The sequence below is a fragment of the Copadichromis virginalis genome, linkage group LG17 (genome assembly GCF_057382275.1).
Source record: "Copadichromis virginalis isolate Kocher_CV1m ecotype Utaka linkage group LG17, C_Virginalis_male_GT1.1, whole genome shotgun sequence".
NCBI lineage: Eukaryota > Metazoa > Chordata > Actinopteri > Cichliformes > Cichlidae > Copadichromis > Copadichromis virginalis.
The window spans coordinates 40,378,862-40,398,107 of NC_140634.1; the positions used below are offsets into that span (position 1 = coordinate 40,378,862).

The 19,246-nt window shown below is 45.1% G+C and overlaps 1 protein-coding gene across 1 annotated transcript; it reads left to right on the forward strand.

Moving 5' to 3' along the window:
• Window positions 1-1,741: 1,741 nt before the first annotated feature.
• mkrn1 (makorin, ring finger protein, 1) lies at window positions 1,742-17,268 on the forward strand. Its single transcript, XM_085436357.1, has 8 exons — window positions 1,742-1,895; window positions 2,519-2,650; window positions 11,913-12,094; window positions 12,414-12,637; window positions 13,811-14,025; window positions 14,709-14,819; window positions 15,238-15,382; window positions 15,699-17,268. The coding sequence occupies exons 1-8, from the start codon at window positions 1,822-1,824 to the stop codon at window positions 15,909-15,911; spliced, it is 1,296 nt and encodes a 431-aa protein (XP_085292483.1). The 5' UTR covers window positions 1,742-1,821; the 3' UTR covers window positions 15,912-17,268.
• The last annotated feature ends 1,978 nt before the right edge of the window (window positions 17,269-19,246 follow it).

The window sequence follows — 19,246 nt, forward strand, 5'->3', positions numbered from 1 at the left end:
CTTCTCTACAGTGACAGAAGTGGAATTGTCAGAAACACTGCATAATAACACAGCTAAAAATGATACTTTTCTTAGCCTTGCAACCTTACAAAAAATTACCTAGAAACTCACGAACAGCACATTAATGGTAACTGTACACTTTTAAAACACTTCTTCTCTAATTCCAAGAAAATGAAAGTAGAGAAAAGGGAAATGAAGAATAAAGTTTCACAGGGTAAGAATGTCCTTAAAAGAATGAATGAATCTGATTCTTGTAACTGGGTGATGCTTTACCACTTACTCTGTTCATTGCAGGGCTCTAGACTAACTTTTTGCTACGGTTGCACTGGTGCACCAGCACAAAAGTTAGAGGCACCCAAATGTTAGTTTTGTGAGCTTTAACCTGAGATTCTGCCGTTTCTGGCCAAATACATTTATATTTAAAAGTCAGGATTTAATGAATCGATATGGCTTCATTCAAGCTCCTCACCTCTCTATCTGCCTGCACTTTCAACTGGACCACGGCCAATCAGAGACCATCTTTGATTGGTTTAGACCACAATAGGGGCATAATGTGTGTCTGCTGTTCACCACACGGAGACTTTCAGAGTTTCGTAGTTCTTTTTTTTTTTTACTACACTCGAACATTTGGTCGCACCATTGAAAAATTTGGTGGCATTTGTGACCAAGTTGGTCGCACTCTAGAGTCCTGCTATGTGATGAGTCCACACACTTTCAGTTGTCTGGCAAAATTAACACAAATCAGCAAAATAAATTTCTCTTTATTAAAACACAATGAAGACAGAATCAGAATATGAGGAGAGTGATGTTTATTATCCTTTACTACTGTCACGGTGTGCTGGGCGGTCGTGGCGGCGTGCTGTGCTGTGTTAACATCTAAATGATTTACATCTATGTCCAAGTTTAAAAAAGACCATGACAACATGAAGAAATCTGAGCATTTTGATCATGAGAGCTGTGACAAAGGTGATTTCTGTTGTAGAAAGAGCCACGGGTGTGTTCAGCTGTGAGATCTGCTGTGAACAATGGACCATGACCCTCCCACCAGTCCACACATGTGGAACAGAATGAATCACACCTCAGTGCATCCTGTCACTTTGTACACCACAACATTTATTTGTCCTTTTATATTTACATTCATACCTATATCTCTATATTTATCTATTTATCTATCAATAAATCTGTTTCTACTCTCATTTTATGTGAGCGCTTGATGTTCGTTGTATATTTCCTGCTATGACAACTAAATTTCCCTCTGGGATTAATAAGGTTTCTTCTTCTTTATATTGTTTATTGGCGGTTGGCAAACAGCAAAATGGTGCATTAGCGCCACCAACTGATGTGGAGTGTCGATTCTGGTATCTGCCAAAGGGGGCTACTTTGATGAGTCAAAAGCTTAGAAGATATTTTGGTCCATAAGTTGATTTCATGATTTCTTTTTTTTTTGCGTGTTTGTACCATGCTTTCATTTCAGAGGGCAATGAGACATTAAACTGCATAATTTTCTGCATAATTTTCAATAAAAAACTTCTAAAACTTTTGCAGTTAAATTAAATGCTATGAGACAGATACAAATATTTGATGGAACTTTGCGAGCCTGGTTCATCTTCTTGATTAATAGAAATGACGCCTGCTTCGACTGATCCTGATTATTTATAAGGTCGAACATCTAACCTGCCAACGGTGCCGCGTAGTGGACGGCAGTCTGCACGGAGACGGTTTTTCGGTGAACTTCGGCTTAAATTGTCCACAGTCGAAAGATGCCGAGCTCGAGCGAAACTGTCCGGAACATCCGGCTGTAGCTTCTCAACATAAACAGCAATGGCGGAGGCAGCAGCAGCGTCAACGGCGGCTTCAGCAGTAACAGGCGGTTGGACAAAACACGTAACCTGCAGGTAGGACAAGACAATAGAACTAGCACATTCAGACGGCGATCGCACACCGTGCCGTTTGACGCCAGAATAACGCTGCCAGGGCAGCTTATGAGTGATTGACGGGAATGTCTTTCAAGGGTCCGCTCAGCTGTTCGCGGAGCTAGCTGTAATGTTGTCATGTTCGCTGTGTTGTGGTCACACAGCAGCCTGCTGTGCTAGTTTAGCCGCCGTCCTGCTAGCTACGCTTTCGACAATCGGATCGGCAACGCTGAACTGTAAAGCTAGTGTCACACAGCAGCCCCTCGACGAAAGCTCTGAAGCTAGTCTCAGCTAGCAGTTCTCACTAGTTTCACATTAAAACCAACAAACTAATCTGCGTTTAAACCAGCGGCTTTAACTAGTTGTTGCCTTTCGGTGTCACATCATCTGCTAGGTTCACATCCGGACCAAGCTAGCGCCGCGGTCCCTTAAACATGACCGCGATGGCGTTATGAGTATGAAAGTACAAGATGACATCGACACGCATTTGATTCGCCTACATCCAAGTGACGGGCTGGCTGCTTTTTAACGCTGACATTGGGCTCTAAAAGGAAACACGCTGTTTCATGTGTTAAGTAAACTTTGATTTCCTTTTGTATTTCCAGATATTTCATGCACGGTCTGTGCAAAGAAGGGGAGAACTGTCGTTATTCCCATGACCTGACCAGCAGCAAACCTGCCAGCATGATTTGCAAATTCTTTCAGAAGGGAAACTGCGCGTTTGGGGACCGTTGCAGGTAAAGACTGAACTGACACCAGAGCAGGAATGTGCACCTGAGCGAAACCGAGCTTGCATGTTCGTGCTGCGACGCAGCGGCCCTGCAACGTGTTTTCAGCTGAGAGCTGAGCTGCTTTCTAAAAGTGGCAGCATAGCGGGTTTGCTAGCAGGGCTTCTCAGAAGTGTCCCCCTCAAGTAGATGTGACACCCGAGACTGCGCCTTAATGTCAACATGTTGTTGGTCTGTGTGTGTGGCAGCTTTATGTGGGTCAGAATCACACACGAGGACCTGCTGTTTTACTGCATGAACTCTTGTATTTAAAATGACTGCCTGGGTCGTGCTGTGTATTTTACACGGTGGGACTCTGCCTTCAGAGGCCCAGATTAGTAGGATGACAGTTTCAGAACATGCATGGACAAATCTAATTAAAATCTGACAGAGTATGACTTGTTTGGAGTTTATCTTGTAGAAGGACTTGTGGCGGTTCTGTTTTAATTTAAATGTTAGTGAATATTTTTTTATTTATACATAAGTACGTACAAGCATTCGATTATTTATATTGACCATTGAAGATGGTGAATTTTCCAATTCCCAGCGTTCTGATTGCTTTAGATTGAATAAGTTATTATTTATTGTTACTGCTGCAGAAAGAATGAAAGAGGTGAGCAGCTAAATATAAACAAAATGTACAACAATATGTTTCCAGGCACTTTCCTTCTGTTCTTCTCAGTTTTAATGAAAATACAGTTGTACAGATCAAAACCTTTGTTAACAAGATGAAGATTGTTTCAGCCCTGCTTTGTTTTAGTACACAGCATGTTTGTATTATATTAATAAACAACAACATGTATACATACTAACGAGGCTCAAATATGCAGAGGTGTTTTTGAAAAGTGGATTAGGCTCCCAGCCGCCTCGTAGAGCCAGTGTCTGCTCCAGTTAGATCCTCTGAGCTGGTGAGTCAGTGTGAGGACCCCAGCAGCAGCAGGGGCACAGCGGTTTCACACATACTCGCATCTTTCTTTAATAGCGTTTTTGCCTTTATGAAATCCTCAGGTTGCTATGTAGTACTGAGTTACTGTTGTGTGTGTTGTTGTTGTTAAGTCACATTCATCCATACCTGTGATTGAGCTGCACCATGGAGGTGCTCTCGTTATTTTGGAGGCTCCACAGGCCTTCGCACCCTGCATTGAGAGTCCAGAGAAAGACTCTCGCTGTGGGGGTTTATTAAGGTTGAATTCCCTGGGCTCTATCTATTGTGATGCACTCTGTTTTGTTCTTTCACTGTGTCTGTCTCTCTGCTGCTTTCTCTTCTGCGGCCCCCAGGGCCAGACAGGGTGCACTGCAGCCTGCATGGCAATTGCATAATGCTCCATCTCTGTGTCTCTGTTTCTCTCTGTTGCTGGGTTCCCCAGGTTCACTGTGCTGCAGCTCCCTCCTCTCATTTCTTTATGCATTGCCTCAGCACAGCACCCTCCCCTCCCCACTTATTCAACACTCCACAGTCTAGGAATAGTCTGGTTGTGCTCTGAGCTAGTCTAACAGAAAGGAGAAAAAACCATCAAGGGGAGAAAAAGATGCATAAAGTAACAAAAGCAGCAAATGTGCTGGTAATTAAGATTTACTCAGTAAATGACTAAAGAAAGCACCAGAAAAGCACGATGATGCCATGTTGAGCTCACATTGAGTCACGGTGCACGATTTGTACCTGATGCATGCAGTTGTTCAGAGATGGCACAGGTAGGACTGAGTTTATGCAATTCTGAACACAGGTAAAAGGAGAGCCACAGGGACGTTTTAACGCCAACAAATTATGGAATGGAAAGTGTGTGTGAGGCTTACAAATAGCCTTACCTGAAATTTGGCTGCTTTCGTTCAAAGTCATGTTTACCATGTGATCTCTGTCCCAGTTATAATGAAGCAATAATGTAATGAAGAGTTTTAGATCTCGCTGTAGAAGTCTCTCTCTGCTGCTCTTGCAAAGGCTAGATGATGTTACAGGGAGGCAAATCTTTGGGCGCACAGTAGAGTATACCTACTGTCTCTGTGCACGGAGCTCCAGCTGCACAGGAGAAAGGGCTCCACGGGCTTACATATGTCGCCCAGTGCATAGCTGGCTGCTGGCTCCCTTTACTTAACCTCCTAAGACCTGAGCTCTTCCATGGCATACATTTTAAATTTCTCTTTGATATTTGGACATATTGGGACCCGATGAATGTAAAAACAAAGAATTAACAGATTTTTTTTTTTTTTTTTTTTTTTTTAAACCTGATTTTTTTGTATCTAAGAAAAATGAGAGCCTCATATTCGTTTAAAACTTCGATAGAACAGTGGCAGTATGTAAGTGCACATCAGGCCCTTGCAGAGCAAAATTTAGTGTTTTGGTCTAGACAACACAAAATGTGATGTCCACATATGTGGACGCCAGGAGGTTAAAGAACCACAAAGCTCAGATTATCTCAAGAACATGAATAAAATCCTTCATGAGAGCTCTTATCCCTCAGCCATCACCATCCTGGATGCTGCTAAGTTAAAGACAATCATATCCAATTTAACCTTTTATGTACAGTGTTTACTCCGTTGGTGTTTGCATTAATGGGGACTAGTGCAAAATAGAATTGTGTGTGTTTGCCAGCCAGCTGCTGCCACTGCATCTAAGGAGGTAGAGCAGGTCATCTACTGATGGAAGGTTGGTGGTTCAATCCCTGGCTCCCCCAGTCTATATGCCAAATAGCCTTTGTTAGATATTAACCCCAAGTTGCCTCCATCAGAGTGTGAATGTTAGCTAGAAAGCACTTAAAGCATAGAAGAAAATGCTTGTGTGGGATGTTGTATGAAGCTCCTGGAGAGTAAAGTGCTGTACAAGAATCAGCCCGTTTAACTTTTTTCTTTTTGTTAACTTAATTTGACGCTCGTTTTTTGCACTGAGAGAATTCCCCCTGAGTTTGGTTCGTCAGTCTTTTACTGCTGCAACGACACTAAGAGTCTGATTCTGTGTTGCTGCCATCAAATTTAAACAATTATTACTGTTCATTGCTCAATTTAAAATGTGATATTTCTTCTATATTCTATTGTGAAGAAAATATGATTTTGGGTGTCTAGGTTGACGGCATCCTAACATTGTTACTCCTGTTGATGGCTGATGGAGTAGCAGGCGGGCAGCAGCGTGAACAAGTTTCAGTGATTCTTCAGATAAGGGGCCAAACATGTCCGGCAGATAAAACCCAATTTTGTGGGTTTTCTGCAGACAGTCCCAGTTTGTCAAGTCTATTCTCCCACCACGTGTGACCAGGATGGGAGAATGAGATAAACTATACTGCCAAAAGGATTCACTTGTCTCCTTCACTGACATCCTGTTCTTAATCTATAGGCTTTAATGTCAGCCCTCCCTTTGCAACCATAACAGCAACAATTTTTGACTGTTCTCCAGAAGCGAGGTCAGACACCGATGTTTGACGAGAAGGCCTGGATCGCAGTCTGCGCTTTATAATTCATTGCAAAAGTGTTTTATCGGGTTGAGGTCAGGTTTCTGTGCAGGCCAGTCAAGTTCTTCTGCACCAAACTCGTTCATCCATGTCTTTATGGAGCGTTCTTCGTGCACAGTCATGTTGGAACATAAAGGGCTCATCTCCAAACTGTTCCTGCAAAGTTAGGAGCATGACATTGTCCAGAGTTCCTGTCACTAAGGGACCTTGAAAAACAACCCCTTACCATTCCTCACTGCGGAGAACACATCTCCACACGTGGAAGCACGTGTTTTACACCACTGCATTGCACTTGATGCTGTTGCTCGCCCTATCATGAAACTCTCTGCGCACGGTTCTTGGGTTAATCTGAAGACCATAAGAAGTTTGGAGGTCTGCAGTGACTGACTCAGCAGGAGGTTTGTGACCTCTGCACCCTATTTGCCCCAGCGTGCCCCGACGCTGCTTATTTATTTATTTATTTATTTATTTATTCCCCTTTTAAATGTGGCCTACCACCAGGGCTAACGCTAGGAGGTTAATCTGTGGGTGGAACCTTATCAATAATTTCAAAAAAAGGTTTAAATTAATGAAGTATTTATGTATTTCATTAATTAAATCAGCTGTTTACTTATTAGACAGTTTAATTGAACACTACACCGTCTGAGAAACCATGATGTGATCAGTAACAGTCTTTTCTTATTCTGTTCTGTTAGTATGAAGCACAGGCGTATGGATGAGTTTAGGGCTGGGCCATATCATCCCGTTCACGGTAATACCGGTGTAACGTTGGGCAACGACAAGAAAATGAAATATAACGATAGAATATGGGTAAAACGCGCATGTGCAGTGCCTTTGTTTTCATACGCACATGGCTGCGACGCAGAACGAGAAGAGCGAAAGCAGATCGTTGAATGAAACAGATGAACCTGAACTGGTTTGTAAAAATGCTGCAGCTTCACTGGTGTGGAACTGGTTTAGCTTTCGTCCGTCAGATACACAACAAAGCACTATTTTTGGTAGCGCATGCTAGCGGGCCGTCGTTATTACCGTGTTGTTTGGAAAATACGGCGCACTTAAAATCAATCCTTTGATTTTTCTGAAAGTCGACAGAGCCCCTTATAATCCCGTGTGCCTTATGATGTATGAACTCTGGTTGTGTTTACTGACCTCGAAACGATTTTATGTACACGGCATACATGCATATAATGCATGGCAGCCTCGTCGCGAGCTCCCCCAAGCAACAGCTGTTTTTTGTGTTTAATTTTACTTTTCCTTTATTTTTTCACGAGCAGCACTTGTCTCCTTGTGTACGACCGACAAACCTTACTGGACATAAAAGACGGACTTTCCAATCACTTTCCGGAGTTCAAGTTTTGCAACACGGACCCTCCGTTTGCAGACCCCCCCATTCATCTCACGTGAGACCTCTTTGTTCTCTGGCCCTGGAGGCCGCAAACGCCGACGCAGAGGGAGAAGATCTTGCGTTCTGGTTCGACTGAGACGGCGCACTTACAGACCACCGTTACCCAGTTTATTACTGGCTAATGTGCAGTCTCTGGAGAACAAGCTGTGCGAGCTTCGGGCACGGATCTCATTCCAGCGAGAGATGCGGGACTGCTGCGTGATCTGCCTCACAGAAACCTGGCTATCGGACAAAGTACTGGACTCCGCAATACAACTGCCGGGGTTCTCCGTGCACCGCGCGGACAGGTCACAGGATCTTACTGGGAAAAGCAGAGGCGGTGGTGTGTGTTTCATGATCAACAACAGCTGGTGTGATTATGCGAACGTGCACCCGGTCAAATCCTTCTGCTCACCGGACCTGGAGTACCTGATGATTAAGTGCCGGCCATTCTGGCTACCGAGGGAATTTACAGCAGTGATTATTACGGCTGTTTACATTCCCCCACAAGCCGACACTGACCGTGCACTCAGGGAACTGTACAGCGCGATCAGCAGCGAGGAAACCGCACACCCAGAGGCAGCGTTTATCACAGCCGGAGACTTTAATAAGGGAAACCTGAAGAAAGTCTCACCCAAACTCCACCAACACATCCATTTTAACACCCGTGGAGACCGGCTACTTGACCACTGCTACACCTCTTTCCGGGATGCATACAAAGCCCTCCCTCGTGCCCCATTCGGCCAATCAGATCACCGCTCCATCCTGATCCTGCCCGCCTACAGGCAGAAGCTGAAACAGGAAGCTCCAACCCGGAGGGCGGTGCACTGTTGGACGGACCAATCGGAGTCTGCGCTGCGGGACTGTTTTGATCACGCGGACTGGGAAATGTTTCACGTGGCTGCTAAAGACATCGACGAGTACACAGACTCAGTCTGTGGATTTATCAGGAAATGCGTGGAAGATGTCGTCCCATCCAGAACAGTCAAATCCTTCCCAAATCAAAAACCCTGGATTAACGGAGATGTTCGCGCGGCACTGGCGGCACGGAACACCGCCTTTGCCTCCGCGAACACATCGGACTACAAACACGCACATTGCCAACTCCGGAAGACGATCAAAGCAGCCAAACGTGAGTACAGGGACAGGGTGGAGCAACAGTTTGACAACCCTCGGAGTATGTGGCAGGGACTAAACACGATCGCAGACTTTAGAGGGAAAACCAGCACACCGCAGACCACGGCCTCTCTGTGTGAGGATCTAAACGTATTCTACGGTAGATTCGACACAGCGAACACCATGAGACCGGACAGTGTGCGCACCGCGGATGACGTCAGTGCGCGCACTGTGTCTGAGGAGGATGTGCGGAAGTGCTTCAGGAAGGTGAACGCACGCAAAGCTACTGGTCCGGACGGGATTCCCGGCCGCGTCCTCAGGTCATGCGCGGCTCAGCTGGCTGGAGTGTTCACGCACATCTTCAACCTTTCCCTCTCTCTGTCTGTAGTCCCAGCCTGCTTCAAAATGGCCACCATCGTCCCTGTACCCAAATCCTCCACCATCTCCTCATTGAACGACTGGCGACCTGTAGCCCTGACCCCCATCATAAGCAAATGCTTCGAGAAGCTGGTCAGGGACTTCATCTGCTCTGCACTACCCGACTCACTGGACCCTCTACAGTTTGCATACCGCCACAACAGGTCCACTGATGATGCCATAGCCCTGACACTACACACTGCCCTGTCACACCTGGAGAAGAGAGACACGTATGTGAGGATGCTGTTTGTAGATTACAGCTCAGCATTCAATACCATCGTTCCCTCGAAGCTGGACAGGAAACTGCAGGATCTAGGACTGAGCAGCTCCCTCTGCAGCTGGATCCTTAGCTTCCTGTCTGACAGACGCCAGGTGGTCAGACTGGGCAGCATCACCTCATCCCCCATCACACTGAACACTGGTGCTCCACAGGGGTGTGTACTGAGCCCTCTCCTGTACTCACTCTACACCTACGACTGCACAGCCACTAACAGCTCCAACATCATTGTGAAGTTTGCGGACGACACTACAGTGGTGGGTCTTATCACCAACGGTGATGAGACGGCTTACAGGGAGGAGGTCAGCGCCCTGACCCACTGGTGTCAAGACAACCATCTCACCCTCAACGTCGCAAAGACAAAGGAGTTGATAGTGGACTTCCGGAGGTGCAGAGAAGTACACACCCCCATCACCATCAACGGCGCTGCTGTGGAGAGAGTGAGCAGCTTCCGGTTCCTTGGCGTACACCTGGCTGAGGATCTTACGTGGTCAGTACACACAAACAAAACAGTGAAGAAGGCGCAGCAGCGCCTCTTCTTTCTCAGGAGACTGAAAAGATTCGGCATGAGCCCCCGCATCCTCAGGACCTTCTATCACTGTGCCATTGAGAGCATCCTCACTGGATACATCACCACCTGGTATGGCAACAGCACCGCCTACAACTGCAAAGCTCTTCAGAGAGTAGTGCGGTGCTCTGAACGGATAATTGGAGGTGAGCTTCCCTCCCTCCAAGACATCTACAGGAAGCGGTGCCTGAGGAAAGCGGGGAGGATCATCAAGGACTCCAGTCACCCCAGCCATAAACTGTTCAGACTGCTTCCATCAGGAAGGAGGTTCTGCAGCATCCGGTCCCGTACCAGCAGACTGAGAGACAGCTTCTTCCACCAGGCCATCAGACTGCTGAACACGTCATAGACACCTCAGCTTCACTACTGGAACTTCAACATTATGCACTCCACACTGTATATAAATGCCACTTGTTTTGCACATATTCAACTCTGTATATTTTATATATTTTATTGTTTACTCTATTTAATTTGTAAAATATGTGCACACACACACACACACACACACACACACACACACACACACACACACACACACACACGTAGAAAAACACATTTAGTATACACATCCAGTAATGCATATACTATTATATATTGTACATATATTTGTTAGTCTCAGATGTAGCCATTCTTATATTTTGCTTGTGCAAAATACAATAACGTAAAACAACTCTGTTGCTTGTGAAGCTCGCACACAAGAATTTCACTCACATGTGCTGTACCAGTGTACCTGCACATGTGATGTGACAATAAAACTGATTTGATTTGCTGAGGATATGTCGGCCAATTTCTGTCAGCAAGGAATTTGCATTTGCACTGTTAATTTTTTACATAACTTTAATGCACTTAAACAGCTGCTTGTTTAAGTGAAAATACATTGATTGTTTGTTTTTTTTTGCACTAATAAAGTTCAGGAGTTGTAAAGTATTTTGTCTCGTGTCACTTATATCATCAGTTATATCGTTATCGCAAATTTTCAAATGTATATCGAGATAAATATTTTTGGTCGCCCTGCTCTAGATGAGTTTGTCCTGTAAAGAGGCTCATGCAGCTCTCAAATGGCTGAAGTCATGACAGAGAATCTTTATCAGCAGCAGCTGGGAACATCAAAGATAAGAGCAAGCCTCCCTCCAGAGCTTCTCCACTGCAATCGAGATTCCTGAACTTTGGAAACTTGTTGTTTTGGACTGAAAAAACTTTCGGACAGAAGCCGTTTTAGTTCCTGTTGGCACCTTTTTTATTCATATTACTAGCACTTTAATTTGTATAACTTGATATTTTTTTTATTCTGACTATCACATTAAGTAATATTTAAAATACATTCGGTTATTTTCAAATTGATGTTTCCTGGATGATTATCTAATTTGCTTCGGGACGAGAGGCTGATCCTCACAGGTGGGCGGAGCAGGTGAGGTACTGGATCCTAGAACAGCAGGTTTGTCCACAGGAAGCGGAGATGAGAGAGAATAAAATAATCATTGACTAATCAAAGACAAATCGGCAGATTAGTCGGCAACCAAAATCATTTTAGTTGTAGCCCTACTGACCACTTTGTGGCTGAGTTGCTGTCATTCCCAATCGCGTCCACGTGGTAATAATACCACTGTAGTAATGAGGAAACTTGCCGATTAGACTCTTGCACAGGTGACCTCCCATCACGGTACCATGCTAGAATTCACGGAGCTCCTGAAAGCGACCCGTTCTTTCACAGATGTCTGTGGAAGCAGTTTGCTGGCCTGGCTGCTTGATTTTATACACCTGTGACTCCAGTGATGGAACACCTGAATGTAATTATGTGAATGACTAAACCTGGTGTATTGTTATTAAGCTCCTCCACTTGGGGCAGCGACTTGTCCCAGACTCAGAGTGGGTGCTCTACCCTTAGATGCATCAGAAACAAGTTGGAGTTTAGTCTTGTCCTACTACGAGGAGCCAGGACTGAACCAACCTTCTGATTAATGTAACAAGAAGCGATGTGTTGTTTGTTTACTGCTACACTGTAACAGTCCTGGTGTGACGTTGTCGTTCTTCAGGTTTGAACACTCTAAACCAGTAAAGAACGAGGAACTGCCAGCCTCCCAGACGCTGCCGCTCGCCTCCGTCTCGCTGCCCAGTCCAGCAGATCCTGAGCCCAGTGGGCCGACGCCTGGACCAGTGGTGCCTGACTGGGTCAATGCTGCAGAGTTTGTTCCAGGACAGCCCTACTGTGGACGTGGTGAGCAGTCAGGATTGATAACATCACGATGCCTACTAATGCTGATGCTTTTGCTGTTATGGGGGAAACAACTTAATTATGCACAGATGCTGTCACATCGGTGTTTTGTTTTCCTGACATTTAAACCCAAATAATGTGTGCGGCGCCCAGCCTGCCAGCCCGCGAGGGTTGAGCTCCAGGAACAACTATGAACATGCAAAGAATGTGAAGCTCAAAATGCTCCACTTTAAGGATGCTGTGCTCCATCTGAAAACGCAGAGGAACTTCAGTTGTGTGTGTGTGTGTGTGTGTGTGTGTGTGTGTGTGTGTGTGTGTGCAGCTGAGCCAGCGACTGTGGAGAGCACAGTCCCTCTCATTGAGGAGCTTGACCGTGATCCTGCGCTGGACAACGAAGATTTGAGGAAGCAGCTCTGTCCGTATGCTGCTGTCGGAGAGTGCCGCTATGGAATCAACTGTGCTTATCTCCATGGCGATGTGTGTGACATGTGTGGCCTCCAGGTGCTCCACCCCTCTGACAACACTCAGCGCTCAGAGCATACCAAGGTAACCGTTACAGCACGGCCTGCTGGTGGTGCACAAATTCCATCACCGTCTTTCTGCAATCGTTTTATTGCACAAACTCGATGATGGAAACCATCATTGAGACGCACCTTACTTAAACCTTTAAGGCCATCGGAGCGTGCACGCCCCATTTTACGCAACGATTTTAAAATCCTGGTGGAATTGCAACCACATAGGCTGCTATTATTATTGTTATTATTATTATTATTATTGTTTTTGCATGTGAAACTGGAGCAGTTGTACTTGTGTAAGATGGATTCAGCTTGTCCCGGGTCGCAGTTTCCTTCCACAAACTGCTTTGCAAAAATCATGTAAAAAGCGCTGACAACAACAAAAACATTATAATCCAGAAACATCTGATCTGATCAGCTGTTCGTAGCACTTCCTACGTTAGAATAAATGTCAGCGCGAACTATCACACGTCTGCCCTTACCTGCAGAAACTGGAAGTGTCATTTTTCGTGGGAAACGTAGTTTGGTTTTTTTTTTATGCTGGTTTTGTTTTTTGGGTTTTTTTGTTTGTTTGTTTTCCTGCAGTTGATAAAAATTAGTGTATCCCAAAAATGAAACTATGAAGACACTCGCAATAAATTTCCTGCGCTTGGAAACTATTTTGTGCGACTTTTTTGCGTAACAGTCTTGAGGGACGTCCCTCCGACGTTTCTCTAACTAGAAATATGTGCAAAAAAAAGATTTTCCTTTTTTTTGTAGTTTATTGCACTTTTTTTTTTGCAATTTATGTCGTTACTATGGGCTTAATGCAAACATATTATTAAAATCTGGGACATAACGGTTGTATTGATGTACGGTAGCTTGAAATGCTCCCAAAAATGGCGGCATGTAAAAACATAGATAAGCTCTGGTTGTGGTGGGCTTCAAAGGGGACATTTCACTAACTGTAGGTGGGCGTATATGTATGTGAGCTTGTGTTTCCAGTTGGTCCCCTCCACATTCGTGCCCATGAGTGTGTGTAAATGCAGCCGTGGATTTCTTTTTAAGATTCTTCAACCCGTCCTCTGTGTTACTCCTGCCTGAATGCAGTCTGACAAAACACCGCCCAACTTACAAGAAGCTGATTAAAGCCAGAAATGTTCTGCATGCAGTGAAGGCCTCTGTGTTGATTCCTCAGCTTACTGAAGGTCATTCCCTGTTGTAGGCGTGCATTGAAGCCCATGAGAAAGACATGGAGATATCATTTGCCATCCAGCGCAGCAAGGACATGATGTGCGGCGTGTGCATGGAGGTGGTGTTTGAGAAGGTCAACCTTAGCGAGCGCCGCTTTGGCATCCTCTCCAACTGCAACCACTGCTACTGTCTGAAGTGCATTCGCAAGTGGAGGAGTGCCAAGCAGTTTGAGAGCAAAATCATCAAGTAAGTGCTTCAGTCTGTTGTGGACAAAGTGGAAGTGACATTGTGGGTGTGGAGTAAGAGTCTGCAGGACATCAGAGCTTGTTGTTTCACGGCTGGTCAGGGTGGACAGTTCCAGCCTTTGTAAAGGGTTCTTTAGGCGCTTTTCTCCTCTACCTGAGCGCTCAAAGCATTTATACAACTTGCCTCGTTCACTCATTCATACTAGCAAGGATGGGAGCGTGAGGATTTTTGACAGCAGCCAGGGATCAAACCGAGATGAGCTGCTCCATCTCCTGAGCTACAGCCAGCTCACACACCCGAGTGTCCACTCTTTAAAGGCTCTTTAAATATGTAGCTGCAGAAAGTGGAATGCAAAAATATCTATAGGCAAAACGATGCTTATAGAAAACATCAGGTTCATCGCAGATCTGTCAAGAAAACATCAGCTCGTTCAATGCGACACTAGCCGAGGTCTGTGGCTGCTAACCCTGCTCTCAGGGTGGAGCAGGTTGTCTGAACCAACAGGATGATGGTTTGATCCCCAGCTGTTCTAGTGTGAGTGCATGCTTGCTGTGCTTTATTCAGGTCCATTTTATTTATATAAATATTAATCACAACAATAGTCACTTAAAGCCATTTTATATTGTCAGACAATGAGACTGGGTCAAAACAAAAATAATCTTTCTTTTTCTTTTTTGGGGCAGGTCTTGTCCAGAGTGTCGAATCACATCCAATTTTGTCATCCCAAGTGAGTACTGGGTGGAAGATAAGGACGACAAGCAGAAACTCATCCAGAAATACAAAGACGGCATGGGGTAGGGTTTGCATGACACACCCACACTCACTAAAGAGCATCGCTGCTGCAACGAGGCGTCGCACCATCTCATGTATACACAACATATTGTGTAGTGTGGGAAACGGTGACACAGAGTTGTTGTTCATCTTTAGTTTGACTAAACTAAACGAGAATGCAGTAGGAGCAGGACTGAAGCTGAAGCTTTAAGGCAGGTTTTATAACTCTGCAGCTGGCCGACGACAGCAAGTTATAAAACCTGCAGGAAGAAGAAGCAGATTTTTGAATAGGAAGCTGTGATCAGAGACACAGCAGTGGGATGGTGAGCGCACAGTGTGGGGAGTCGTGATCGGAAACTGAAACACACGAGGATTAGCTGTCCTAGTGTGAGCTGTCGAGACGGCATCTTTATTCTCTGGTTTCCTCTTTGCCTTCTCCAGAAGTAAACCATGCCGATACTTTGACGAGGGTCGTGGAACGTGCCCCTTTGGCTCAAACTGCTTCTACAAGCACGCCTTTCCTGACGGGCGGCTGGAGGAAGCTCAGCCTCAGCGAAGACAGACTGGATCCAACAGCAGGAACCGGGTAACTTTTTCTGAACTCTTTCATATCATAGCCGGACAGGAGAGTGTGTTTATCTTCTGCTCTGGACACCCACTGCAAGGGAGTGGGGTGAGGGGGGTGGGGGAGGTGGGGCACGAGCAGTAGGTGTGTTGTAGAGGGAACGCTACAACTACTGTGAAGGAAGGAAGGCAGGCGGGCGGGCGGGCGGGCGACAGTGGTGGTGCAGGAAACATTAGAAGCAGCCGTGAAATAAAAATAGGAAACCGTGGCTACACTGTGTCCACATGGTTAAAAGCACAAATGTGTTTCGTTTTAGTTTTCTTGCGGTTCCTTTCAGAACTCGAGGCGAACGCCGCTGTGGGACATCCTCGACGAGCGGGAAAGCACCGACTCCTTCGACAACGAGGACGAGGAGATGGTAACGTTCGAGCTGAGCGACATGCTCCTCATGCTGCTCGCCGCGGGAACCGACGACGAGGTGACTGATTCAGAGGACGAGTGGGACTTGTTTCATGAGGAGCTGGACGATTTCTATGAGATTTACCTATAGCAGCCCCGACCGCCGGCGCCCTACATCCACCCCTCACCTCCCCGTATATACTAGACACTAGAATGGACTGTCTTGTGCGAGTGATGGACAGTAGCTTTCCCTCCACCCCTGTATTGTGGCAGTGCCTTTAAGCAGGCCATTAATAATGAACTTCTAAAATATTTAAAAAACAAAAAAAAGGAAAAACCAACAAGTCGGTGCACTCGTGCTAAACATTTTCTAGACATTTATTCTTGTGAGTCTTTCTCGTGTGGTTCATGTTAAAAGGAAACGATAAAAGAACTCGGTATAAAATTTAACAAAGCTTATAACTTTCTTCAAATAATAAAAATTGTCAAGTTTATTTGTGGGCGAGGGTTTGACTTCTTATCTAGCCAGGTGTTTGTACATAATCCTGAGACTTTACACTCGAGCTTACTCGGCACCATTTACTGTAATCGTGAGGCCGTGTTGTAAGATTTTATAGATGGTTTTTGAAGATCCCAATCTTTTTCTTTATGAACGCTGATGACAGCAAATATATTGTGCAGATGGTTAATAAATTAGCTGTAATGACGACATCTTCCACCGCCACATATTTCCTACAGTTCACGCCATTAAAGCATTTTATACCTCAACATAAACTGTAGAAAATCCAAACGATGGACTAAAGTGTCCTGATGCAGGACGGGCGTCTTTGTTACCGTCAGGCTTCACTTATTGAACAGCTCCAAAAACTCAGAGCAAACAAAGGAGTTTGTTGTTTGGAACAAATTAGGTCCACATTGTGACTGATGGCAGCTGAACAAAGGTTCTTCAGGAAACCCTCCTGAGGCTCCGTGTCGCCTGTTTCTCACCTGAGACGTTGAGCTCAGATCTCTCTGACACATCAGTGTGATTCTCACTGTTACAGCAGTACTACTGAACAAAATGCAAGTGTGTCGAAGCCACTAGTGGACAGAGTTCGTGAGCTGCTCAATAACCGAAGCGTCTGCTAACCCCGTGCACCTGACGGAGCGGTCTGTGGGTGATCACCTGTATTTGGACATGAGGAGAGTATTTGCCCCGTACGTGCCAGCTGCAGTATCGGTCAGATAAATGATGTAAGCATGGACACTTTTGAAAACTACCAGCCTCTAACCCCAACCCCGGGGCCTCGAGGTAGCGCAGAGCAAGCCCTCCCAGAACCAGCTCCAAAGTCACTGCTTGAGCTCAAACGGACTTCAGTAAGCCTTGAAGCTGAGACGCTGACCCACACTCCTGACAGCTGGTGCTGACTTGTTGAATGCCACTGGAATGCATATGTTTATACTGAAATGAGTGTTTTCAATGTTCCACAGCCATCCATCTTAACTTGACATTAAAGTTTAAAAATCTTCCTGCTGTGTCGACTTCGTTCATGGATCAGCTTTACTCTGATTCTGATTAGTAGCTGTTTTTAAGAACAAATTTCAGCCTTTGTCACTTTTGTGCGATATAAAACAACAACTCTCATTTAGCTTTACTTTAATGTGTTTTGGATAATTGTCCTCCAGCCTGTGCCTGACGTCTCTGCTTGCTGGAGTTCTTGAACAGCCTTCGGTGCAGAATTCCTTCAGTTGCGAGACATTTAAAAATGTTCTTGAAATTCTAATGAATATTTCCGATGGTGCTAAATGTGTAAACCAGCTGCTGGTCAAACTCGTATGGCCCTTTTTGTGTGGAGATTCAAACTGGGGGTGTCCACAGACTTCTTTTCATGTGCTGTTGTAATGAATTTGTCCCAAATAACAGGCGGTTTACGGTTGCGTATCGATCGTTTCGTAACCTCCTTGCCACCCAAAGTCATACAAACCTTTATTTAGGAAAGCTTTTTTTTTTATTTTTACTTTTTGGCTGGCTGACCAAAATTACAGCGCGCAGCATCGACTCATCCAAGAGGTCAAAAAAGTCCCCAGAACAACATCCACAGAACTGCCGGCCTCAGTTAAAGTCAGTGTTCACGGCTCCATCATAAGAAACTGGACAAAAGTGTCCTGCATGGCAGAGCCCCAAGATAAAAACCACTGCTGAGCAACAGGAACGTAAAGGTCATCCTGATGACCCCCGAGATGCTCTGTGGGCTGACAGACAACAGTTCAACTTTTTGGAAGGTGTGTCCTGTTACATCTGGCGTAAAAATAACATTTCAGCAAAGGAAGATCATGCCATGGATCAGCCAACATGCTGTTCTGTGGGAAATGGAGCCACGAATTGGTGCTGCAGAGAGTGGCACAACCAGTTAATAGGTTTAGGTTTTCCACACAGGGCCAGGTAGGTCTGGATTTATTTCCCCTTAATAAACACCTGAAAGAGGAATCAGACGAACGAACATTTGGTTGATTGAAGTCCAATCAACTTCATATTTGAACGGAAGAAAAAACTAAGCTGATGAAAATTTAAAGTGAAATCTAATATCAACAGTAAAAAAAAAAAATCTGGGTTTTTTGCATCTTTACATGAATGTTTAGATCTGAATTTAACTCCGTTTGTTCACAATTTAATATATTTTGTATACAAGGAAGAGAGAAACCAAAGAACTGATCTGCTGTCAGGGATTCATCCACAGTGTCACAACCCCACCGTGAAGTGAAAGTGGAGAAACGCTGCTGGAGAGTCTTTTGAGGGTTTTATGAGATATACTGTTTATTCACAGGAGACCATAAACCAGTAAAGAAGAAAGAGCTGTGACACACGTCCTTCTTCATTAACATTTCGGCTCCTTTGCGCTTCTTTGGTTCGTCCTCTGCAGCTCGGATTAAAAGGTAAAATGTGATCATCTCGGTTAAAAGGAGGGAGGAGCGGACTGGGCCAGTGCCCTGTACTGTCTGTGGTCCTTTATGACAGCTCCCGTACGCCAGATGGCCAGTCCGGCCGTGATGGGCGGCTTGACACAGACCGTTGCTTTAGGAGGAACTCCAGTCCTGTTTGCTCGGAATATGTGTGTTTGTTAATGCTCCAAAATGTAGGTGTGATCTGAAATCCTCCTTTCGGATTAAAGAGGTCTCTGGTCTTTAAAAAGGACTCATTTTCAGTTTTGCTCTTACGCGCGTGCACCTGATGGAGAGGGGACTGGGCGAACATTGAAGCCTGATCTGACCCAACGGCAGCACATGATCTAAGAAACCGAAACTAACAGCAACTACACCGCAATCCAAGCCTTTTCAACAGCAAACCACTATTGTTACATTCTTAGACGTGAACATATGGGGCGCCGTTTGTAAAGTGAAACATGCTGAAATTAACGGCAACATTTTTACACATTTAGCTCAAAACAAGTCATTTTTTACAACATTTAGTAAAATATTTGTAACTTTTCATATTTAAAACAGAATTTT